Source organism: Dicentrarchus labrax, unplaced genomic scaffold, assembly GCF_905237075.1.
Source record: "Dicentrarchus labrax unplaced genomic scaffold, dlabrax2021, whole genome shotgun sequence".
NCBI classification, from domain to species: Eukaryota; Metazoa; Chordata; class Actinopteri; family Moronidae; genus Dicentrarchus; species Dicentrarchus labrax.
In genome coordinates this window covers 15,298,883-15,323,212 of record NW_026136704.1, presented here as the reverse complement: position 1 = coordinate 15,323,212, position 24,330 = coordinate 15,298,883, and the positions used below count along the sequence as shown (strand labels likewise).

General features: G+C 41.9%; 3 protein-coding genes across 6 annotated transcripts in view; 2 read left to right on the top strand and 1 right to left on the bottom strand.

Moving 5' to 3' along the window:
* Positions 1–9,821, top strand: part of sphkap (SPHK1 interactor, AKAP domain containing) — a 105,570-nt gene extending 95,749 nt beyond the window's left edge. For 3 of the 4 annotated variants that reach the window (XM_051397128.1, XM_051397126.1, XM_051397127.1), the window contains 6 exons: positions 337–3,724; positions 5,342–5,503; positions 6,507–6,590; positions 7,410–7,459; positions 7,962–8,146; positions 8,622–9,821. In XM_051397128.1, the coding sequence (XP_051253088.1) occupies positions 337–3,724; positions 5,342–5,503; positions 6,507–6,590; positions 7,410–7,459; positions 7,962–8,146; positions 8,622–8,774 (4,022 nt within the window). In that variant the 3' untranslated portion in view covers positions 8,775–9,821. The remainder of the gene's footprint in view (positions 1–336; positions 3,725–5,341; positions 5,504–6,506; positions 6,591–7,409; positions 7,460–7,961; positions 8,147–8,621) is intronic. The other variant, XM_051397129.1, reaches the window with a different exon arrangement.
* On the bottom strand, positions 9,750–18,600 carry daw1 (dynein assembly factor with WDR repeat domains 1). Its single transcript, XM_051397132.1, has 13 exons — positions 18,515–18,600; positions 18,229–18,301; positions 17,489–17,633; positions 16,645–16,703; positions 16,422–16,544; positions 16,193–16,292; positions 15,821–15,928; positions 15,108–15,214; positions 14,848–14,950; positions 14,226–14,340; positions 13,852–13,928; positions 11,242–11,404; positions 9,750–11,042 (listed from the first exon to the last, which is right to left on the bottom strand). Exons 1-13 carry the CDS (start codon positions 18,552–18,554, stop codon positions 11,008–11,010), a joined length of 1,248 nt encoding a protein of 415 aa, XP_051253092.1. The 5' UTR covers positions 18,555–18,600; the 3' UTR covers positions 9,750–11,007.
* Positions 18,601–19,642: 1,042 nt separating this feature from the next.
* On the top strand, positions 19,643–24,127 carry slc19a3b (solute carrier family 19 member 3b). The gene is made up of 8 exons (XM_051396896.1): positions 19,643–19,953; positions 20,106–20,285; positions 20,564–20,729; positions 20,892–21,189; positions 21,434–21,585; positions 22,864–23,056; positions 23,500–23,641; positions 23,903–24,127. Exons 1-8 carry the CDS (start codon positions 19,804–19,806, stop codon positions 24,047–24,049), a joined length of 1,428 nt encoding a protein of 475 aa, XP_051252856.1. The 5' UTR covers positions 19,643–19,803; the 3' UTR covers positions 24,050–24,127.
* Positions 24,128–24,330: the final 203 nt, after the last annotated feature.

Here is a 24,330-nt window from a genome sequence, read left to right as displayed (position 1 = left end):
GCAGATAAATTACAGAGGCAGCTGTGTAGCAAGCACTGAAACATTTCTATACTTCCTGAGAATGTATAACACAAGAGAGAAGTATATAATTATTGCCACTGTGTTACCCCAATGACGAATGAAATGTGTTAAATGGAAATAATTCTTGGAATTTTGTCCAGGGGGAAATTGAATGGGACAAACAAGACATAAACAAGCTCCAATATTCAGTGAGGAGTAAACAGGGTAATATTCTACGCTTGTTGTGACACTTTGGAAACTGATAGAGCTGCTTTCTAATCAGTGTGGACATTTTTCATTCTCTGTCTTTCTCTGTTTTTCCCTGTCTCTTCACAGAACCAGAGAGTGGTGACTTGGCAGAGAGCTTGGTAGAGGTTGCACAGAAACACTGTGTCAGACTTGCATGTCAGAGGGGACAGCTGGCCCATCATCAGAACAGGGAGGATGCTGAGGTGACAAGGGACGGCCATCAGCCAGCAAACCTCCACACTAAGCAATCAGCTGGTCACTACGCCACCAATCTGGCTGAGTCAGTACTGCAAGATGCCTTCATACGCCTCTCTCAAGATGAAACCACCTTTGTCTCTGAGGCAGCTGTGAGTGTGTCCCTCTCTAGCCATCCTTCTAACTCCACTGGTCATTCAAAGACCAGAGAGCCTTCCCAACAGCGCACCTGCTCTTTTGAACTCCCCAAGATTGTTATAGTTCAAAGCCCAGACAGTTCTGACGGAGCAGTAGAATGGCCCGAGACCCAGGTGTCTCATGTGCCTGACCAGGATATCAATGCCAAAGCCAGAGATATGCCAGAGAATGGGACACAGGCCCACATTCCCCATCACAATGGAGGACACCCATCCAAACATGTAGAGGTGGCTTTGGCCTGTGCTGCCAGTGTCATTGGCACCATTACTGCCCCACAGCTGACAGAACAGATTGCCATGGAATCAGCTTCAGAGGAAGAAACAGAGGAGGAGCTGCAGGAGGCAGAGGAGAGAGGTGACTACTCCTTTTCCTCAGCCATGTGTGGCATGGCTCAGGTAGCTGGTGCTGTAGCAGCTGTGGAGCTAACAGAGGAGGCGGGGGAGTGCGGCGATTCTGATGCAGATTCCACTGAAGCCTTCACAGCATCCCGTGGTCTGATGTCTGCTGCTGAGGCCTCCACAGCCTTCACGCTGCACTGCAGTGTGGCAGAGGGTACCAGCGTTGAAGCGTTTCGTGCCAACATTGCTGAGGTCCTACACAGGGAAGCAGCTGAGGTGCTGACTCAGCCACAAGGCTACAGGAGTGTAGCCCACCTGCTGGAGGCCACACATAACAAGATAGTAGATGGCATTACTTGTCCAAAAAAATCCTACATGGATGAAAGAGAGATGGATGAATTAATAAATGAGGTGGCAGACAGCCTATTCAAGCATGCTTTAGAAAAAGCAAAAAAGAAAAGAGAACTGGAGGGAACTGGAAAGGATGCACCAAATCTCCAGGTTTTTCTACAGGACAGTGTAAACAATTTGCTGTTTGATATCCTTTGCCTGACACAGAAGAAAATCAGTCACGTCTCTGGATGTGACCAAGGGTCATTTGAAACACAAGAGGGTGATACTTGTGCTATGGAGCCTGCTACCACCAAGGAGAGCAAGGATCCATTAAGTCAATTACAGTGCTTAGTTGGCCACAGCCAATACGCTAATAGTGAGAACCACAGCGGCATGCCACACTGCACAGATAAGCTTACCATGGCTCCTGGGCTGAAGGAGAAATATGTGCTTGAGGAAAGTGATCTCATTGCATCTTCCTCCATAGCACACAGCAAAGAGCAACAGCAGTCATCATGCAGACAAAGCCACTCTAAATCCACCTCCTTGCCTGCCAAGGACTTCTCTGACCACCAGCAGATCCAGCAGAGCAGCGGCGCCATCAGAGAACCTTGGAGTGAAATCCCAATTTATAGTACAGAGAAGAGGGGACGACTAGTTACAGGCAGTGACAGCAGACAGGCCTCCCTCACACCCCAGTCTTCCCTGAACTCTTGCAGTTCTCTGCTCTATTTAAGAATGGACTCAGAGTCCAGAACACCTATTACTTGCTATGCTGATGATTTGGCTGCTACAGTGGTGTCCATGGCCACAGAACTAGCAGCCATCTGCCTGGAGAACTCCACTGGGAAACAACCTTGGTTCTGTGCGCTAAAAGGGATGTCTACCGAAGGGCCAGAAGCTTACTTGATTCCTGCTTGCCGCACAGTCCTCAGGAGGAAAGAGGGTCAGAGCACCAATGCTGCCTCCAAGAAACATCGGGCACCACGCCTCAGTGAGATTAAGAGGAAAACGGAGGAGCAACCAGAACTGATGGAGCGGCTGGTGAACCGGGTGGTGGACGAATCAGTCAACCCTGATGAACCACAGGACCCGTTTGCCCTCTTTGCCTCTGAAGTCACAGCCAGGATCATGAACTGCCCTGAGCTTAATGTGGTGGATACCTCCAAACCAGGCCAGCCACGCAGCAGGTTGCAGTGTGAGAGGTGGAGTCGTGGAAAGGCATCTAGTTATGAGAGCATTCCAGAAGAAGATGCAGACCCTTCAGGCACACCCAACACCCTGGGGCCCGGCAGTCGGTTAGGTCAGAACCTGAGTCGTGGTAGCTCAATTTCTAAGCAGTCCAGCTGTGAGAGCATCACAGATGAATTCTCACGGTTCATGGTAAACCAGATGGAGACTGAGGGCAGGGGCTTTGACCTTCTGCTAGACTACTACGCAGGAAAAAATGCCAGCAGCATCCTGGCTGCAGCTGTGCAACAGGCTGCATCAAAGAAAAATGGTCACCTTAATGTCAGGACCTCATCTTGTCTATCCAAACAGTCTAGTACAGAGAGCATCACAGAGGAGTTCTATAGGTTTATGCTTCGGGACATGGATAAGGAAAACAAAGAGTATGGCATTGCCAAGACTAAAGAGTGGAGCAACAGCTTGTTCCCCCCTTCTCCTAGAACACCCTTCTGTATACGACAGTCCTCTGTCCCAGACCGCCGTTCCTCAGACTCGCGACTGACTGTCAACTCACCCATTAAAGCCAACTCTTTTGACGGATTCGCCCGTAATGTTCATGGAGATACACTGAATATCTTTCCCACTAACTCAGTGTCAGCTACGGGACTGTGTAAGTCAGACTCCTGCCTCTATCAAAGGGGTAAGACTGACCAGATTACTGATATGCTGATTCATGAGACCTGGTCGAGCTCAATTGAGTCTTTGATGAGAAAGAACAAGATCATTGCTGATCCAGAGGACAGTATTGAGCTGGAGGCTGGAGGGGACTACCAGCCCCATGTGCAGCAGTTTGCCAATCGCCTGGCAGCTGACATTGTAGATATTGGCAAGTCTGCACTGGGAGGCCAACAAGATGTAGCTGGGGGCACAACTGGGTCACTCCCACAGCCGCACATGCCTGTTGGTGAAAGGAGGAGGGGGTTCAAACAATCTCATCTAAGCTGTGGTCGAAGTAGGTCCAGCCAGGAGCAAACTTGTACTGGCATAGGGTCTGTGTCTAGTGACAGCAGTGCACCCCGCATGAGAAGCCCCAGAGATGTACCACTGATCCATATTGAGGGAGATCAGAGGGATGAAGAGACTCCTTTAAACCCTGAAAGGACAGGAGGAGGACCTCAGGAAACACCCACAGACGTATCAGCTATCAAACGTACAGAGAGGGCTACAGCCAACGGCAGCAGGTATTAGCACTGCTCACAGGCCTTCTGTGTATAAGTCACCCTAACCCCCTTCAGGCAGAAAGTTTTTTTAAAGCCCAGCAGCAGAATCATGATACTGTAGATAAGAAAAGTAGAGATGAATCTGTCTGACAAGAGTGAGAGTGAGAGATTAAGAATCTTTCTGGTTTTTGCAGGGTAAACTATAAACACTGTCAAAGAAAATCAGCCCTAAACAAATGAAATCCCAGCCCTACAACTGTCCAAGCATACCAACGCTATTTTTTACTTTAGTTTGATCAAAGGCAATGGCAGGCACAGGATTCGCTGGGAAAACTAATTTATTTTAGCAGTGTGTGAGGTTTGACAAACCTTTGGCTAGGCTCTGACTTACACTGTCTGGGTGATGTACTGTGTGTGCAGAAAGCTTTTAGTGGCTTCATCTTTTATCCACTGCGGGGATGTTCAACTCACCTTGATCAGTACAAGCTGCACACTTGGCTAACACACTAAAACCACAAGACACTCATAGGTATTTAGATTATATTGACACAAATAATAATATGACATTAGATTGAAGCTTGCTTGAGAGAAGGTGCTTGGCAGCAGGTTAGCTCTTGAATGGTGTTTATATAAGATCAATTCATTTGTAATAAGGGTATGTAGTCCTTCTGATTATTAGAGTATTAGACATGGTCAGTCTTACATGTCTTATTCGAACCACATTGACATTTTAGAAAGACTAGAACACAGCAAGGTGGCAAGATTCAAGTGTCTGAGGGGCCTTTCAGAGAAGGCAGTAGAGCGTAAACTCTCCCAGAAGACATTTTAGTGGATATTCTGGGGGTAATGAACACGGGAGCTGTTCATAGTTTGTCTCAGTGTGGAGTCAAATGAACCTTGTGAAAATGTAAAGTGGAAAGAGCTGATAATGTGCAAGAGAGGGATATGTAGAGCTAAGTGAAAATATAATATCCAGATGTGGAGGATCAGTTGTGGTCTGTTTGTCTTTTACTGAAAAATTTAGATGCTCAGATTAAGACTAAGTTCGATAGTGAATGAGAAGTAAACAGCTGAAAGGCTCCCGGGCCACAGGAGAGGCACAATACACGCTCCTTTTCACTTGACAGAACATGCAACCCGGAACGAGTGGAGTGCATCTGTTTTTCCCTTGTGTAAGAGTGGAACTCAATCACTCGCCTCGTCAATAAAACCTGATTTCCCTATGGAATTGTAGAGGATGGCAGGCCTCAATCATCTGATTATGACTTAATTTAATCAGTTTTCCTGAAAAACACTAAAAATCTAACAGTGCCCCTGAGGAATGCAGTTTGCTGATGCATTAAAGATATTGAAAGGAATTAGCTTTCTGTTTATGTGGCGCATAGTTATTTCAAGTCTCAAATAGCTTGTCATTTGTAGAATTACTGTAGATTTAAATTTTTTAGAGCATTCACTGTCAGATAACTGTCTTTTAAAATGCATTGTAGTTTTAATGAAACTAAATGTTTACATTATTAGTGAACAGAGGAACATGGGAACAACTCTGGGAAAACAGCCAAAATAACCACACATTGCAGCAGACATTGTGCACAACTAGTCGTGGGTCATTCCCACCATCTTGCGGTTTGCTCTCCCCAGCAGTGAGAGGGACAGGCCAGCTGTGGCGGTGGCTGCAGTAGTGAAGAGGGACAAGCGTTCTATGAGTGCTAGCAGTGAAGAGAGCATGGGGAGCTGGTCCCATATAACCCCCGAGGATGACCCCCACGAGGAGACCAGTAGTTTTATCCAGCTGAGCGAGGGGTCAGTAACCGTTGCTCCTTGATACCGCTCCAAATGCTACTCCCACCCTCACCCCACTCCCATTGGCCCATTGCTACTGACACTTGTGCTCTCCTGTGCCAATGCCAATTTACTTCTTGCTGCTGCAATATCCACGCCTGCTAAGGCAGTATATGGCAGAGAGCTCGCTCCACAAAGCCCTCTCCATAGCTCGCATACAGGGCTAGATCCTGCCTGCACCCCACGCACAACTACCTGCAGTAGTAGGCTGCAGCGGCACAGCGCTGTGACCTCTCACATCAAAAGCCTCTAGTTCAGAACATTTGCTACCCCATTCTCTGCTTCATCAAATTCTCATTCCTTTTAGCCAACCACACCGTTTTCAACTTTTACCAAATAGCCTGGAGTCACTGCTCTGTGCTTGCTCGTTGAAATAAGCTCACAGTAGAAATGCCCTGCTTTCACTTTGCCTTAAAAAGGACTTGTATGCTGTGTTTATGGACCAAATGATGTTACAAACACTAAAGTAAACATTATAAACTGCATATCTAAATGCATTTACTTAGAGAGATGGAAGGCTCCATATGTTCAGACTGGCAATGATATAGGATACTTGCTTTTTGCTTAATTAACTACAAGTGAACTGCACCACCATAACACTCGCTGCTCCTTGCAACCTCTCCATCTACCTGCTTACTTTAACTCCACCTCATTCCCTGATCCATGTTGTGACACAAGGGCATGGCTTCTAGCCCTGCCTGTCCACCCTACTTGCCTAAACTACCTCCAAATCTCCTCATCTTCATATTCAGACAGGCTTGCTGCTGGACCAAAATCACCAGCTCTCCCACCTTGAGCATCCGATCCTGCTGCAGCTGCTATTTATATGTTAATCACCAGCTAATGAACAACATGACCTGCATCGCTGCGCCTGGTTATTGTTCTCTTCACAAGTCAGCGATCATGTAGGATGTCTTGAGACAACGTACGGATGACGCTATCTCTCGTTTTTATTGGTTAACAGGAACGGGACCAGCAGCGCATCCAGCCTAGGCCTGGCAGACCTGGATGCTTTTTCTGATGTGCCCACTCAGAGCACAGTAATCAGGTAACTGTCAGTGTCACACGCCGTTGCTGAAATATTTCTCATTAATGTGTCACTCTGATGCCCATAATGACATTTTTTTTACTAACACAACAGAAGCTCTCCACATAGTATATTGCTTTTTCTCATTTTCTCACCCAGAGCGTAGCAATCGTGACATGGTGACATGTGACTCTGACAGGCTACCAGACTAACACTCATGCAAATGACAGATTATAGCTAATTGCGTATTCCTTTGTCATTCTAGCACAGACAATAATGTTCTGTTTAATAGACATAAAAGCCTTTCCAGTCTGCTGCATTTCTTTTATTCTCTATGTCTCTATAGCTATCTCAACTGTAAAGTTCAAAACACATTCAGATTAACAGTGTAATATACCTTTAAATAAAAGGAATAGAAAATAGTAATAGACACTTGAAATGCGCTTATTTCCTTTTTGTGACAAGTTAGATGAAGTAGTCAGGCACAAAACTCCCCACAATGTGTAATTTTTACGTTTTGGTTTTTCAACTGATTACACAAACAAGACATATCTTGTTAATAAGTGAGCGTTTGAGGCCCTGGTAGGCAGGTTTTATTACCTTCAGACAGACTCAGGCTAGTAGTTACCTTCATTTGCCAGCCTGTATGCTAAGCTAAGCTAACCAGCTTTGGCCAATTGTTTCATATTTACCGTCCAGACATAAGAGTTGTATTGATTTTCTCATCTAACTCTTGGACTCCTTGCCAAGAAATAAGTGTATCTCCCAAAATATGGAACTAGCTCTTGAAGTGATACTGTATATTGCCGTAACTTTGAATTGGTATATTCTTTTCCTCAGCGAGGAAACAGAGAAAGGCCATCTGGCAGGAACCAAGGAGAATGTCTTTGGTAAGTGTAGTGATGGATTCTCATGTCATCTCAATGTTATCAACTTCTTAATTATTCACCACTGTTGTCAGCTTTAACATCTCTCTACTCACCGAGAGCTCTTGAGTGACCCGAGGTACAGTATGTGCTGGGTCTGTGTGATTAATCTCTCAAATGCATGTGCTTGAATAAAATTCTCCTCTCTGAAGTAAGGATGATCATCAATAATTGAAAAGGGCCCATAGATCCAGAAGTGTATCCACGCAAAGTTCATCTTTGTTTAATGACTCCAACCAAGATTATCTCAAAGCAAAACTGAGCCCAGAATATTTCTATTTATGAAACACGTTGTATGATTGCATGCAGAGGTTTGGCATGATGGCTTTTGATGTCCAAGTATAGAAAAGAATGTATTGTTTGTGCAGTCTTACAGCGCTTTGATATGAGGACAACATAGTTAACATTCAAGGTGTGTAATATTGGGATGCCCTCCTGCTATAATATGCCCTGTCATCTTTCTCAGAGACCAACTCTGTGAGGACAGCTGGCAGCAGTAGCAACCTCAGGGTGCTGTTGGTGGTAAACTGCGATCTTGAGCCTGAGTGCGTAGACTCTGAGCTGAGAGTGGCCCTGCAGTGGATTGCTGCCTCAGAGCTGGGCCTACCTGCCCTCTACTTCAGGAAGTCCAAAGAAAAGAGGCTCGCAAAGGTAGACATAGCTGTCAAATCAACAAACATAAAAGCATGGGGGACTCAGTTTTCACTCAAATTCTGCTGATTGTAGTTTTTATTTGATTATTAGAACCTTGTTTTAGACACTGATGCTGATGCTGAAAATAATTAAATTCTTTATGTATTTATTTATTATTATATTTATTATTGTTGGCCTAAAAGTGTTGTGATTTAAATATATTTTAGCAGCGGTCTTTCTATGATGTATTTCTCACCATATGTAGGTATTTTCTACATTTCTGCCCCCTTGTTGCTAAAATGTGCAAATTCCAGAAACAATACAGAGGACTTCAGTGTCTTCAGTGGTAGCCACTGTGGGAGAACTGTTATATATTGGGAATCTATTTTACATTTAAAAAAGTTACAATTAAACTATACTGTAAAATGCTGTAAAGTGCTGACCATGTATTGTATCGATTCTTGTTGGATTCATTACGTGTGTCTTCTTGCAGTTCCAGAGGGTGGTCCATCTGATGTCTCAGAAGGCGTGGCGGATTGCAGACTTGTTCAGCGCTGTCGTTCAGTTCTGTAAGCTACACGAGAAAGAGGAAGAAGAGGGCCGGTCTCTGTCCAGCCTGTTTGATTGGCTGTTGGAAACCCTGTAGGGCGGACTAGCTTCCTCATACTGCAAACAAAAAACCCATACGCTCACTCATTCACTCACACTTCTAACATGTTCCCAGCTGTTTGCCCCTTCCTGTCTCATCACACCAAGTGTCTCCTACTGCAGGCTGTAAGCACCAACGCGAATTAGCATACTTGAGAAATTCATAAACTTCAATCTGTCCATGGAAACTCTGTCTTTTTGTCTGTTCGCAAACCATGAACGGACAAGTCTCCCTTTAATAAAAGCATGCTTTTGTTTTCAGATTCACCTCTCTAGTGAGACACACACAAACACAGAGCAAACTGTAGGTGTACGGGTTGGACATTCCTGATGGGAATGAACTAGCCTTCAAGAGATTATAGTCAGCAGGTTTTAACTGCTCCAGATTATATATAAATATATATATTTACAGATTCTCACAACCAAATTATGTGTTTATTTATTTATTTATTCCAAATGAACACACATGAAGCAAAGTACCAACAGAAGATAGGAAAATCAGGTTAAATTCTCCCCACAACTCAACATGCTCAAACCTTTTGTATCAAGATTACTTTGTAAAAGAGGCTAAGTGAGGAATTGTAAGCCCAGAAAAAGCTCTTTCACTTTCTTATGACAGCCACTTAGAAGTGCACATTTGCTTAAAGTAAGCAAAATGCCCATATATTTGTTGTGTTCATTTGCCAACATACCACCTCTGTTGTGACCTTGAAATTCAGTTCAAAGTAAGTGTGTTATCTTGTTAATGTTACTTGAGAACTGATTATTTTGGATAGCTGTACTGTATATACTGTAGATTTGGAACTGCTGCACCTTGGAGTAGTGGACTGCTCTCTTTAGCTTTTACTATGTCAGGAGGACAGAGTAAGGTTTGTAATGTTGAATTTGTATGTGAATTTGGTCTGTTGATTTCTCTACATAGTAGTACTCTAGTGATACATCAGCATTGGGGAAAAAGCACACGATTCAGCTGTAAACTCTGTCACGGTAGAACTGAATGTATTTATCTTTTGACATCAATAAATTTCTGTGATGTGAAATACAAGCAGTCTTGATCATTCAGAACATTCAGCAGAAAAACAACTGAATACTGTTTAGTAGCACATTTATCCTCATCAGTATTACCTGGTTCTCTCAAAAGCGCATGTAAGTGAGACTGTAAAACCACAGCTATATGATCTTTGGGGAGGTTTGTCACATTTGAATACCAGCTAGGAAGCTACTGAATAAACATTCATCATTATGTATTGTGCTTTCAGATAATACTGCTTAGTACACATCACAGAAACATACAAGGCAGTGGGAACAAAAACATCACATTACCTATGTTAGCTGATAATGGGCTTGTGAAGATGGAATAGGCAAACATTTACAATAATGCTCAGGTATGTATATGATTAAATACAAAGGTTTCAGTGGATGCAGCATGTACTGAATGTACAGCAGAGTCTAGCGCACATTTAGAAACCGTTATCTTCACAAATCAGGTTCACATAGTATTTTACCAATAACCGTCAAAGAACTAGTCTGGCATTTTGGGAAATATGCTTACTTGCTCACTGTCTTTTCCAACTGTTCTCGTGTCAAAAAGGATGTTTGCAGCTGCTATTTGAGCCTAGCATAGCAACTACTAACTAGGCAGGGGGAAAGAGCCACTGACACAAGCAGAAATGTAAAAACAGTTGTTGGTTTTGCAGCCTTAAGTTCTGTAACTGTGAAGTGTGTTAATAACTTTGGACAGTGCCAGGTTAGCTGTGGCCCGCTTCTTCCAGTCTTTATGCTAAGCTAAGCTAATTGGCTCCTTGCTTAAGGTCTAAAATTGATGCACAGACGTTAAAGTCAGTGATGTCAATCAATGTTCTCGTAATATGCGCAGCAAGAAAGCCTATGTCCCAAAATGTGAAGCTATTCCAGAAATGTGGTTGAAGAATTCAAATTACTTGAGAGTTACCAAACAGGTCAGCAAAAAGCTAGGTCTACTGGTCAAGCCACAGTATGAAGTAAGTAGAGTCAGGGAACAAGCAGAGCTTCAAACCGATTCAGTAACAGGAGGATCATTAGGGAAACAGTATATAACCAAGTGATGATGATTTGTTATCCCCTTTAACCTCACCAGACTATTACCTCAACGTGACTGCAGATTTTTTTTATAGGCCCATACCTGGGCAATGCAAATTGATCGTTGTGTTCATGTATAGTCTGCCTGAGCCACTACGTGGTGAAGGGAAGGGTCAGTACCAGATCCGGCATGTGTTATCCTTGCTGCCTGCAGGAGAGCACAGACAAACAGGTGGCTACACAGAAGGGTACAGCTGCACTCTTTTCATCTAAAATGTGCAATTAAGCATTTGTGACGGCCATCGAGGAGCTGCTCAGGGCTTCGTTTTAACAGTGCGTGGTTATCAGATGTATGTGTGGCTGTCAGATCTGGTGTGTGTGTGTGTGTGTGTGTACACAGTGTATACCTGTAATGATAGTGTCACCCTCATAGTTGAAGACACAGGAGAAGATCTCGTCGGTGTGCCCCTCCAGAACTTGTAGGCAGGCTCCAGACAGAACATCCCACAGACGAGCTGTCTTGTCTGAGCTGGCAGTCAGGACCCTGGTGCCCTGGGGGCTGAAACAGATCTACCAAGAGAGTCAGAAGAGTTAGTCTTATTCAGAGGTGTCTGTGAGCGTGTTCTACATGAGCGGTAAGTGAGCAAGAGAGAGTGCTGAATAAGAGATTATACCAGAAGTGGTTGAAATGACGAAGGGAGGGGAAAATGAATGAGTTTAGAACACTTTCACCATGTCAGCAGCATTATCCCATAGAGGTCATTCGACTTTAAATACTTAAGGAGGATAAAGGCACCAGTGGCATCACTTAGTGAAGAGTTTTTCCGGTGGAGTATTATGAAAATCATGGCTGAAGCTGATTGTGTTAGATCCCAGGTTTATTGTTCCCTGAATGGTTTTATATCCCCATAGTGAGGTAAAGGAAGAGATGATTAAATGAGGCTGGCTCTAGATGGCCATGAAAGTAAAGTGTGTTTTTATTAAAACTCTAAACTGAGTATTAGACAGGAAATGGAAACTGACTAGAGAAGAAGCTGACAAAGATAGAAGACCGGAGGAAGAAGATGAAAGTTGAAGCTATGACAGGAGCAGAAATGGAATAAAAACTGTTTAAAATGGACGGAGAAGAGAAAAGAAAACACCAGGAAAGAGAGAATGACAGGAAAGAGGTATAAATAAACAAGACTGAAGATGTGTCACAATTCCATATTACATTATAATTCTGACCTAATTTCCTAAATAGGGAGTTCACAATGCAAACATTACGTATATTTAAAGTTGCCAGCATACATACTAAAATTGCTTGATTACTGAGTGGGTTTTTTATGGATGCCATGTAACCTTGCCTCAAGGATTAACAAAAGGCTGAACTATTACATGTACCTTTTTTTTTCAGCTTGGAAGCACTGTTTTGTTGATGTGCTCAACACATTCCATGGCAATATGAAATTGCGAAAACAAACTGCGATTGTGAAAAATCTTCTGCGCGAACTTGTCATTTTGGTCAGGAATAAAACTAATTGTACGTCCAAGGTAGGATACTACTTATTATCAGGGATGAAACATTTGAAAACAAAAGGTTGTGTGGATTCCTGACATGAGATGTTATATATACGGTAGAAACATGCATTCAGTCCATCATTTATATTTCACAGATTTAAAACAGGAAAAGGTAGAATGGTGTAAGCATACAGAGTGAGACACTTGAACAGAGGAAGAGAGAGACCAATGGAGAGAAAAAAAACAAAGTCATGGTTAAGAAGCATGGAGGGGAGGGGGAGAGGTGTCCTGTTAGGGAGAGATTAGTGTCATAATCCTCCATCCAGTCTATCTATTGCTGACTGCCTGATGTGTTTCAGTAAACAGAGGAAACTTCTCAGCCCCTCATACACAGAAACCCTCTGAGCCAAAACCTGCAGGACACACACACATCATGCAGAGCAAGACACCTGGGAAATGGTAAATGGGTTAAGTCACTCGCATTAAAGTACGAGTACTCAACTAATGGCCGGCCAAGTTAAAGCTTCTTTTTGGAGATGTGTGATTACGTGTGATGGCATGGGTGTAGCATTTGGTGCTTTGAGTTCAAAGGCTAATAACACCAAGGTCAGACTATGCTCACTTATGGTCAGGGATGACAGATGGTATTTGTAACTTCTCATGGAGAAAAAGAACACATCTAGTTTGGAGCCCAGAGATTCAATTAGTCAGATCAACATAAGCATCGCTACAGCCCTCTATGTCCTACTTGCTTAGGTTTACCGTGTGACGCAGTAAGCACAAAACAGCCTGAAGCCTGGACTCCTGTCCCTGCACTTCAGCATCATGCTTTTTCCCATGTTAACATGGCAATATCCTATTTACAGCATTGGCCAGCAGAGCTGTAGCTAGAGACTGGGGGTTAATGTTACACAAAAACCACAAGCTCATCCAGACCTGGTTGTACCCTGGTGCGTCTACAAACTTGTGTTTGTGCCCCATGGCCCGTTATAATAATACTTACACCCAAACAGGTCTGGGATGTAAGGTTCTTATTACAGTTTCAAACAATACGTTTTATAAATAGCTAACATTTTATTTTCTGTTGCCATTAATATCAAAGGTTGACAGGAAGTAAATGTGCCCCATGCGGTTTCCTATTAATTTTCTAGTCATATACACAATTTTGATGAAATGGCCTAGGTTGTGATTCACTTCTGTGCTACTCTCTGTTCAACTAGCCTTCATTACACAATACATGGCTATAAAAAGCTGAAACATAAGCTAAGATTTTGTTACCATACCTCTCTGGATAGACTTAGAGAAACACAGGTGTCCTAATCTTATGGTATATACTGGATTCATAGTTGCAAGAGCTAAAAACACACTCATTGTTATACCTTTGTTAAAATGTTTGACAAGGTTTTTTTTTTTTTTTCAAAGTTAAAAGAATAAAGAAAGTAACCCACAAATGGGGAGAGATTTTGGCAATCTATGTTCACATAAAATAACTTTTCACAGGCTGTCCAGTGACTTACTTTGGAGATCTCTCCATCGTGGCCCTCTAGGATCAAGAGACACTGGTGTGTGGTTGCACTGAATACTCGCGCTGTACCTAACAAAAAACAGGGACATGCAGGGTTGTAAGTGTTCATGCGTTATGCCTTTTTTTTTTTACACATCAAAATATTGATTTTGTTGAATATAAGCCTCAGGAAAAGTAGAAAATTTGGCGGACTTCTGGCATTAGAAAAGTTCAAGTAAACCTCAGGCATGTGTTTAAAACAACAGAACACTGCTGGAGAGAGTGAGTGAAAAAAGAGGAACACAAACAAGCATACATAAATACACGAACAAGCATACATAAATAAACTTTACTAGTAATGTCAATCTTAATTAAATGAATTGTTACCATCAGCAGAGGCAGTAGCAATGAGGTGACCACTTAAATCAAAACACACATCTAGCACCTCTTCTTTGTGTCCGACTAGGGTGGCCACACACTTCCCACTGACGGCCTCCCACAACTGCAAATATATACACACAACACACAACATTTAACAATTATAATTATACACACACAGTCAGGAAACACATAAGCAGAAAAAAAACATACACAGTCTCATAAAATATGCTAGTATGTAGCTGTTAAGCTCTTAAGTGGCTTTTTTTTAACCATCTCCCCTGGAGAAATGCAGTGAGGTGGATAATTCTTACTTGTGAGCATGACTCATCTTGGCATAATTAAGGAATTAAGGATTCATTTTTCTCCTTTAAATGATGGAGACCTTAGAGACAGGAGGTGGAAAGAGACGGTGATTGGGAAATAGGGTAGGGTGAATATGAATGACAAGAGCCTTTCATTTCAAATACGTATGCCTTGCAATAGTTTCAAATGCTAAATGAATGACAAACTATTACTGTGGGCAATTCCAGTCAGTAAATTGACTTTTTGGCAAAAATAAATGTATTTGCAGGAGTTAAAAAAAAAAACAATACACACACAATTTAAGCCTTTGGTGATGATAGCTCACCTTGCAGGTTTTGTCCATGGAGCCTGTGACTATGAGGGAGCAATCCCAGTTAAACTGAACATTGCTGATCTCCCCCCTGTGACCAATCAGAGTGTGAACACGTCTTAGAAGAACAGAAAACACAGCAGTGAGTCAGTCACTTGTGCACTCTTGTATGCAGAATCTATAGGTGCTATGCATGTACTGTACACTATAAATGATGACACATGCACAAATCCACGCATACATGATTGCAGAAACAATGACAATGTCTGACTCACTGTCTTGAAGCAACATCCCATATAGCTACTGTGTGGTCGAAGGAGCCAGTGACAAGTTGGTTACCCACTGTGTTAAAGCACAGAGAGAGGACCTCTGCAGTGTGACCCTGGGTGAAATCAAAAAGAGAACATAATCCCTCACTGCCTCATTTCTTTTCTCTATTAAACTCCCTCTCGTTCTCTCCCTCTTTGTTCCCGTACGGATCAAAATACACACCAAAAACACGATATTATTCATTTAAATAAACATACAGACTCATGCGTTAAAGGTAGATTCTTAAACTCTTGACATAAATAAATAAAAATGGGCATACGCTTAACAGTCTCTGCTCAATTGGCGGCTGTCAGGATGATTGATTCTTCATGGTGCAAAGTACTAAAAGAACAGAGAGAGCTGCAGAGAGATTCTTCTCACTGAGACAGAGCCAGCCAGCCAGCCAGCCAACCGACCAGTCACACCATGGACCCACGTGCAGTCTGTACATCAAAGAGAGCTCACTACTCCCCTCAGAGTGGGTTATCGGTGCCTTATTAAGGAGTTACAGCTACGTGGGGTAGAAAAGGCACCGGCCATCAGTAGGAGTAACAACACTCAATTTTGTAATACTTACTCGTAGAATGTTTATTTATACATTATTAATAAAAGGATGTGAACCATACCAGAAAAAAGAGCAAGAGAGGCACTGGGTATAAGTAAAGAAAATATATCTCACAGTCAGAGTGGCCACCTCTTCTCCAGTCTCCACATCCCACAGCTTGGCAGTGGCATCCATGCTGCCTGTGGCCACCAGTGTACTCTGGGGGTTGAACGACAGGCACACCTACACAGTACAAAACACTCTTTTACACTCACTAGTGCTGGATTCAGCTACAAAGGCAAAAATGATTTGGCAGACTTATTTATTATCTAAGCATTAAACATAATACCAAAATAAAAGCATTACACGATGCAATGTAAATGCTCATTTGGGCCCAGCTAAAGGCACTTGGTCATATACGGTAAAATATTGCGTATGAAGCAAGAAATTAGTACAAATAAACCAAAGAATTAATCATTTTCAGTTAAACCAGATTGTCATACATACTATTTCTGCCCTGTGTCCACGAAAGGTATGAAAACATTTTCCCGTCTCTGCACACCACAGTTTGCAGGTCTTATCAAAAGAGCCGGTGGCAATCTTGTCTCTAAGTTCCAGAAAGATAAAATAAAGCAAAACAACTGTCATTCGTAAGATGAACAGCCCCTTTGAAAGGCTAAATACTTAGAGCAATGTTCTCAGTTGCTATGAAAGTTTTGCTGAAACAGCTCATTACCCATAGGGGTTGTTGAAGGCAATTGCATACACAACGTTTCTGTGACCCTCTAGAGTATGCAGCTCTGTGCCTGAGGCTGTGTCCCAAACTCGACATGTCCTGTCATAGCTCCCAGTTATAAACCTGCAGATTGTTAGTGAAAACAATAAATAACAACACAAAAAACTACAGAGACTTCCCTGAACTCCAAAGTGCGAGGCTTTTGAGTTGCAGATTAACCTACCTCGACCCTGATTTGTCAAAGGCAACATTGGTCAGTGGGAGTATGTGTGCCTTAAGCTCCTGCAGAAAAGACCAGAGAGAAATGAGAAAATATAACTTTCATGCAGGGTAGTTATTTACTTTATTCATCTTAAGATCACCCATGTAATAACCATATATAATTACTCTGACTTTGATGTAATGGACCTCTCCCTCCTGGCCTTACAGTGGTGGAAGGATTTTCTCTCCTTACGCAGAACAGACTCTCACCAGTTTCAGACAAAGCACCACTATCCTCTGACCTTTAGCCATGTAACCAACCCTGACCTCTTACCAATTATTATTCCTTAAGACACTGAGGCAGCAGTTGTTGTTATCATGTTTTTAGACTGTTGGCATGCTTGTTAATCTACAATTTAGTAACCTAACCACTGCTGCTCTCTAGTGCCTCTTTGGAGCACTGGCTAATTTCACTACGCAAACTCCTAACTTTCCACAGATAACAAATAACAGAAAGGCAAAACTCAAGAAACTACTATACTGCTGTATTTAGCTGATGTTGCCAAGCATTTCATCATCCAAAATCTTTTCAACTGCTTGTGTTTAATAGAGTAATGCAGCTTTACAGAAAGAAAAATCCACAAGAGTTTGTTTTAGTCCCACAGTCTGATAGATAAACAAAGCGTTTTCGACACTTGTTTCACAAAATCATACATAGATTTCACAATCTGTCCTGGGACTGAATAACAATAGACTCTAATAGAAAATGAATGAATAACAGCTACTTTACTGTATCTAGATGTTGTGTCACTGTGTTGAATTGCTTATTATTGGCCAGTAATGTCGGTATGACACCAGTCTCTTGCCTTGGAGAAACAGAACCTGTGGTGGTCCTGCTGGCCCTGTTTCTGCTGAAGTCGAATGATCAGCTGTTTGACCTGTTCAGCCCTGGACTCTGTGATCAGAGGCTCTGATTGCCTGATTTCTGCCAACAGCTCGTCTGGGTTTGCTCTGCATGGGGGGAAAAATGCAATTTTCAGATGTCAAATCACCTGATGTGATAATTAAAAACATGATAACATAAGAAAAAATTACAAGCAAAATAATAAGAATTGTGTCAGTGAATTGTAGATGTCAACAGTAGGAAGAAATGAGACACTGCTGGAGATTACATACAGAGGAAATAAATTCACTCAGCCCTTTACCCAAATATACAGTATGCATAGAAAAAACACTGCTCCTCTTGGTGAATTAAGTACACTGATGAGTGTCAGTATAATCTGAGTTGAACTGATTAACGTTATCCCTAATTTGTAGTCTCATCTTTCTCATTTAAACAAATGTACACCAGACATAACAATACATTTTAATCTGTGTTACATCATATTAAGGAACTTCAACTTCACAATTTACAGTACAATTAACTTCCCTCTACATGTAACAGGGTTAAATAGTGTAATGGGAGTTAGCTGTTGTAGCCTAGTAACGTTAGGTAAGTTAGTTAGTCGACTCCCTCATTGTGCTGAGGTCACAAATGGGTCTATGGGAGATAGATAAGTTATGAGCTAACTTACATTAGCTATGAACGTTATATGATACAACTCACCCTGGAGTCAAATCCAAAAGGTCGATTGATTTGGTCCTCGAATATCCTCCTTTGTCATATTCCAAGATTATACCTGAGAGCAGAAACACAAATGAAACCAGGACAGGCCACTCATAACGGCTCCACTGAACATACCAACGCTAGCATGGACTCAGCTAACGTAACGTTACAGTCATTTGTCGAAAGTTTAAAACATTCCTGTAACGTTACAACAGTGCCACATTCCCTCCAAAAGAACTAACGTTACAACTGGGAAAACGTATAGTAATAACATTATTTGCTTTACCTGGTGGATAATACCTGAGAAGGAACCGCTTGAGTTTCATATTGCCATGAACTCCGGACACTCAGCTATCAACAAACCGTTGCTATGGCGACAGAGCTGCTGCACATGACCGCGTGCACTCACTACTCATGCGCAGTAAGAACAAAAACAAACCAACAGAAGTTTAATTTAAAGCTGGTAAACACAAATAACTATTATCTTATCTTTATTTCCGCGTCCTGGCTCGGGGGTGTGGGGGGGGTTCTGCACAAGGGACAATGTAGTATCGCGCTCTAGACCAGGGGTTCTCAATAAGTGGTCCGGGACGCCCCAGGGGTCCTTGAGAGGGTTTCTAGAGGGTCCCCAGAACAATGGGGAATATTTTCATTTTACTATTATTCGATTGGCTAAAAGTTAGCCCGGTGAGAGAATATATAAGAATTACTATTCTGTTCATAGGTTTCACACTCTTCATTATTAATCTGCCAATCTGCAGTATAGACAGTTATAGAAATTGGTAAGTCAGGATCACTGAGACTACAGTTCATCACATACAGTGCTGGCCTGATGTTTATCAATTTGGGGGACCTTGACACCAAAAAGGTTGGGAACTAATGCTCGAGGCTTTACTATTCTGGGCTCCCGTACCAATACAACTCTCTCCTTAAATTCTGGTGTTTGGTGTTTTATGCCTAGGTAATTGAGGAACATACAAGGTATAAACAGCAGTTTGCTATATGTTTCTCATAGACTAACTCATAGAATTTAAACCCCCTTACAACGTGCATTTGTGTTGTATATTGTGAATGACTGTAATATTGTTGTGCTTATTATATCACTGCCTTGTACAGCTGTTTCTTTAACTTTTTTTTATACAGTTAGAGAATTGTTTAATCACTTAATAACAACTTCCTGTTAATAAATATCTGCCTTTATGCTGCAGAAGGAGTCATTATTCACTGACCAAATTTTTGCCTGCCTCTGCCGAACAAAAAGAAGTTTCATTTTAACCTTTTAAATTGTTTTGTATATCCTGAAGAAATACTTATTTCATCAACACTCAGCTATCCTTCCGTTTCCTAACAGGTCAAAGTCTATCACTCATAAACTGTGACAAAGTCAAGTGCAGACCATAAATATTATGTGTGTGTATTCTAGCTACTGATCAATTCTGATAGCCGCAAGAAGTCACTGCACTTAAAGGATAGTCCAGGTAGTCAGACTTCAAATTAAGACCACGGTGCTCAGGAAGCGCTCTTGGAATTAAAAACCAATCGACGATCTCTGGGAGTTTTCTTTGAGGTAAAAACATGCTCTGTTGGGCCAACCTGAAATCCTCTGCCTGGGCTTACCCCACCGCCGTCCTGTGCCTTTATGGGTTTTTTGCTAACTGTAGAATGGCAGAGCCCTTCCTCATACCGTACCTAATTGGACCACACAAGAACATCTCTGGAGATGTGGTAAGAATGACACATACAGCCTGTATACATCAAGTATTGTATCTTTTATCAGGAGTACTTATCCGAGACCAACCGCATCAATTAGATAAGCATGCCATAGACAAGAGACTGGATCAGTATTTTTATTCTCTGGTGCTTGTTGCTTCTCACAGGTGACCAACTACCTGTTCCCTATCTGGACATACTCCTACCTGGCCTTTCTTTTTCCTGTCTTCCTCCTGACTGACTTCCTGAGGCATAAGCCCCTCATTATGGTACAGGGGCTCTTCCTGGTCACCAACTACATCCTTCTCTGCTTTGCTCCGGGTCTGCCTTCTATGATCTTCCTTCAGGTCGACTGAAATCCTGATAAAAATGGTTTAAAATGGTTGAATAGTAATAATGTTCCTCATGTGACAATTCAAAATAATCAAAGCTGCAGCATTTATAATTCAGACATGCACCTGATGTCGTATGTCCTGACATACAAGTTTATTAATAACCCAAAATATATTATTTAATATATTACTCAAGAGGAACTTGGATAGAATGCATTATGTTACACATTACTGGTACAAGGTGCTCCATCATAGCCTGCCATCTCGTTAAAACTGTTCCATCCCATCGACAGGTCAACTATGCTGTAGTGACATCCACTGAGGTGGCTTACTTATCCTACATTTACAGTGTGATTCCAATTGAGAATTACCAAAGAGCCACTGGTTACCTGCGCAGTGCCATGCTGGCTGGATATACATTTGGCGCCAGCCTGGGCCAAATACTCATCTCCCTGGCAGGTAGGGTTTCCAAGCCTATAAATACTGAATAAATGAAACTACTAGATAAATACAGGAGCTCTATATTGTCTATATATAAGTCTGGAAATCTGCCTTTACTGCATACATGACAAAATTAACTATTTGAGCAAGCACTGATCAAATATGAACTGTAATCAACAGGAGTGGACTACTTCTACATCAATGCTATCACTTTAGGGATTGTAAGCATGTCTTTTCTCGTCTCCTTCTGGTTGCCCATGCCCCAGAGGAGCCTGTTCTTCAAAGGGAAAAAGGCTGCAGCTGTGGGCTTGGAGTCCCAGCAGGGGGGGCCTGAGGAACCAGTGATGGATATGGATGAAGTTGGCTTGGGGAAAGACAAGATGGAGCATAATGGCAGTGCTGGCTGGTGCAGCGGGGAAAATGTGGCAACGGCAGGCCATCTACTTTGGCAAAGCTTCAAGGAGTCGTATTCTTCCAGGCATTTTCTTTTTACTATTTTTTTTATATGCATCACGCTTTAAGTGCCGATCTGCTGAGCACACAACTTTTATACATTTTGTCCTGTGTCATAGCTTTTTTTTACTTCAGCAAATGAACAAATGAAATGATTCTTCATTGTGGTGTTTTCTATAATGTATTCATATACTTATTTTTAGATAGTAGGAAGAGCTTTTTTGATACAATCATGATCATAATCTGTTTAAATAATGTCCACCATGCAGGCATTTAATCTATTGGTCCCTGTGGTGGGCTCTGGCCACAGCTGGCTACGTGCAGATTTTTAACTACATCCAGCTAATGTGGGACCATATAGAACCATCTGCCACATCGTCCGTCTACAACGGAGGTGTAGAAGCTGCGTGCTCTCTTGTGGGTAAGACTGGTTGTAGGTGTGTGGGTGTGTGTGAGAGACATAAAACCATTCAGAAAGAGAAAGAGGTTCCTGTTTCTGGTAAGATCATACTTCTGCTACCTTACCAGTTAATATCGTCATGTGAAGTAGGACCAGGGTGTAGGATTTAGGCCCTATCTACAGCCAGTGTTTAGTTTGTCTGCTATGGGCTACTGTAGAAACATGACAATCTCTGTGGATGAGGGCCCGCTCCATCTGTAGATAAAAACAGCTAAAGTCAACGAAGGTTAGGTCCGGTTATTATACACTAATTAAAACACAACTACAGCATGCATATCATATTCCATTTCTGCCAATAGATCTTCGTAATGTTACACACTGGACCTTTAATGGTAGATATTCTATATTTTTCATCCCATGAAATAACCGAAATCAACAATGAATTTATCCAACTAAGTATCGCCTGTGCAGCCAAGGCTTTATATAGTTTATTCCTCTGTGCTGTAGACCTCCTTTATTGTCCAAAAACAATTAAAAAACACATCAATGATCAACACTATTCCACTGGTTGACGTGTTTGTCATTACAATGAATGTGGGCGCTCTAGTTATTTTTTTGTTGATCCCACATACACCATCCTGGGATTTGTTGACAATAATAAAAATACAGAATATCGCCAGCTTCATCTTTTAAATAAATATGACTCCTGATTTTCACCACACTGAGAACAGCAACCAGGAGTTAAATTAACACGGGAGAGGGCAGAAGTTTATATAGACTGAAATAAAATTTAACAGTTTTATTAAAAGCTGCCATGTCTGATGGCACACAGACCTATAAAAACTTGCAATTAAAAGAAAACAACCTTGCCATTCTCGGTTTAATGGGATACCTGTTTAAATGGAAAATATGTATTGATTTTGAAAGGGAATAGCAGCACCATGGTCCTGTTGGCTTACCCTCAACCTGGCTCAGCATGAGAAGAAGAAGAAGAGTAATTGCTTCAATTAAGGAGATAGAGTTAGGTGGTAATGGATTCTCTGATTATTGCTGATAGTTGAATCCAAGAGCTGGGAGGAAGTGGTTCATCATAATAGGCTAGTTCCGTGGAGACTAGCAAAGGCATGTGTGCACATAAGGTTTCATGTAGAGGCCGCATCGCCCTTTATACCTTCATTCAAGGAAAGAAATGTTGCTGTAGGATTAATGAATGAATCATAAGAATGCACAGGCACAGTGGAGGTGTTGTCTGGTGGAATGACAGATTGATCACGTTCATCTTTCTCTTTCATGGGTCAGGTGCTGCAGCGGCCCTCTCCGTGGGCCACATCAAGGTGAACTGGGCTGTGTGGGGAGAGCTGGCATTAGGGTTGTTCTCAGCCGTGGCCACAGGTGCTGTGTTTCTGATGGCGCTCACCAGCAGTATCTGGGCCTGCTATGCTGGTTATGTTATATTTAAGTCCTGCTACATGCTTCTCATCACCATCACAGCGTAAGTTCACGGTGGAATTCGTTCAAACAAACTTTTATTCTGTGTGTAACGGAGAACATCTAACCCTAACCCTACTAAACTCCATAGGAATTATTAGAAAGATCCTGCAGTATGGTTTTATCTGTAAAACAAGCTTTACAGTCAAAGAAGGCTGGTTTTTGAATTGCTCCTTTTTTCCAACCAAAATTCCCAAACCTTTAGTTATTTAATTCACAATAATATACAAAAAAAAAAAAAATACTAATTGAAGAATCTGGTACTAGCATGTTTGGCATTTTGACTTCAAAAGTGATCCAAACTATGAACTGACGATCAAAATAGTTGATTAATTTTCTGCCGACTAATTGTTTCAGTTTTCTATTGTGCATTGCTTGTAAATATCTATGACAGTCTAAACAAATAGCATAGTTTTCTCAGAAATTATAAGCACTTTGTCGTTGTAGATTTCAGATCGCATCCAACCTCTCCATGGAGTGCTACGCTTTGACATTCGGGATCAACACTTTTGTAGCTCTTTCACTGCAGACCATCATTACACTCATAGTTGTGGATGAAGCTACACTGGGACTGGACATTGTGACACAGGTATGTATGTACACAGTGCTCAGTTCTAACCTATTTATTTTTCTGGCAGGATGCAGGTGTTTAATGCTGATAAATTTCTGGGTGAATCAAGAATGTACAGTATGCAGCATAAGCTTTCCGTCTGATAAACACTAAAATGTGAGGACAGGGCGACACCTTGTGGGTGTTATTCACTGTTGCATGCAGCCATGTCTAATGAAGACTGATCCATAGCATGCTTAAAATAATAATGTTGAGGATGACAGAAGGCTTTCTCTGCAGTTCATCATCTACGGCAGCTACTACGCCGCCATCTCTGTGCTGTTTCTGATTCGAGGGACTTACACCGCATGTGCAAATCAACACAACCCTGAACACACACGTACCAAGGAGTCAAGTGTGGAAGTGATTTCTACTGAAAGTTTCTGACAAAGGTCAACAAACTGTTATATTCTTGATCTGTCCCATTTGTTTATGGGGAATAAAATAATTGTGCTTCTTAAAACAGCATTATTGTTCTCTACTGAGTGTAAACTGAGCATTATATTGCCTCCAAAATGGTGCCCATACAACAATGGCCTTTAGTTGCAGACTGACTCCATGGGTGTTTTCTATATTTTCTCTACAACTTGTTATCTCTATAATTATCTACAGAGAAAGCCAAACAGTATAATAAAACTGAAATTATAACTGATAAGTATATTAAAGAT

Excerpts from the sequence above, each read along its gene's own strand:
- daw1 (XM_051397132.1), bottom strand. The coding sequence starts at position 18,554 with ATGAAACTCAAGCGGTTCCTTCTCAGGTATTATCCACCAG. Across the intron at positions 16,293-16,421 it reads GCCTTCAACAACCCCTATGG|AGACAAGATTGCCACCGGCT; the intron begins GTAATGAGCTGT and ends TCTGGAACTTAG. Across the intron at positions 13,929-14,225 it reads TGCTACTGCCTCTGCTGATG|GTACAGCGCGAGTATTCAGT; the intron begins GTAACAATTCAT and ends GTTTTTTGTTAG.
- slc19a3b (XM_051396896.1), top strand. The coding sequence starts at position 19,804 with ATGCTCTGTTGGGCCAACCTGAAATCCTCTGCCTGGGCTTACCCCACC. Across the intron at positions 20,286-20,563 it reads CTTCTATGATCTTCCTTCAG|GTCAACTATGCTGTAGTGAC; the intron begins GTCGACTGAAAT and ends TCCCATCGACAG. Across the intron at positions 23,642-23,902 it reads GACTGGACATTGTGACACAG|TTCATCATCTACGGCAGCTA; the intron begins GTATGTATGTAC and ends CTTTCTCTGCAG.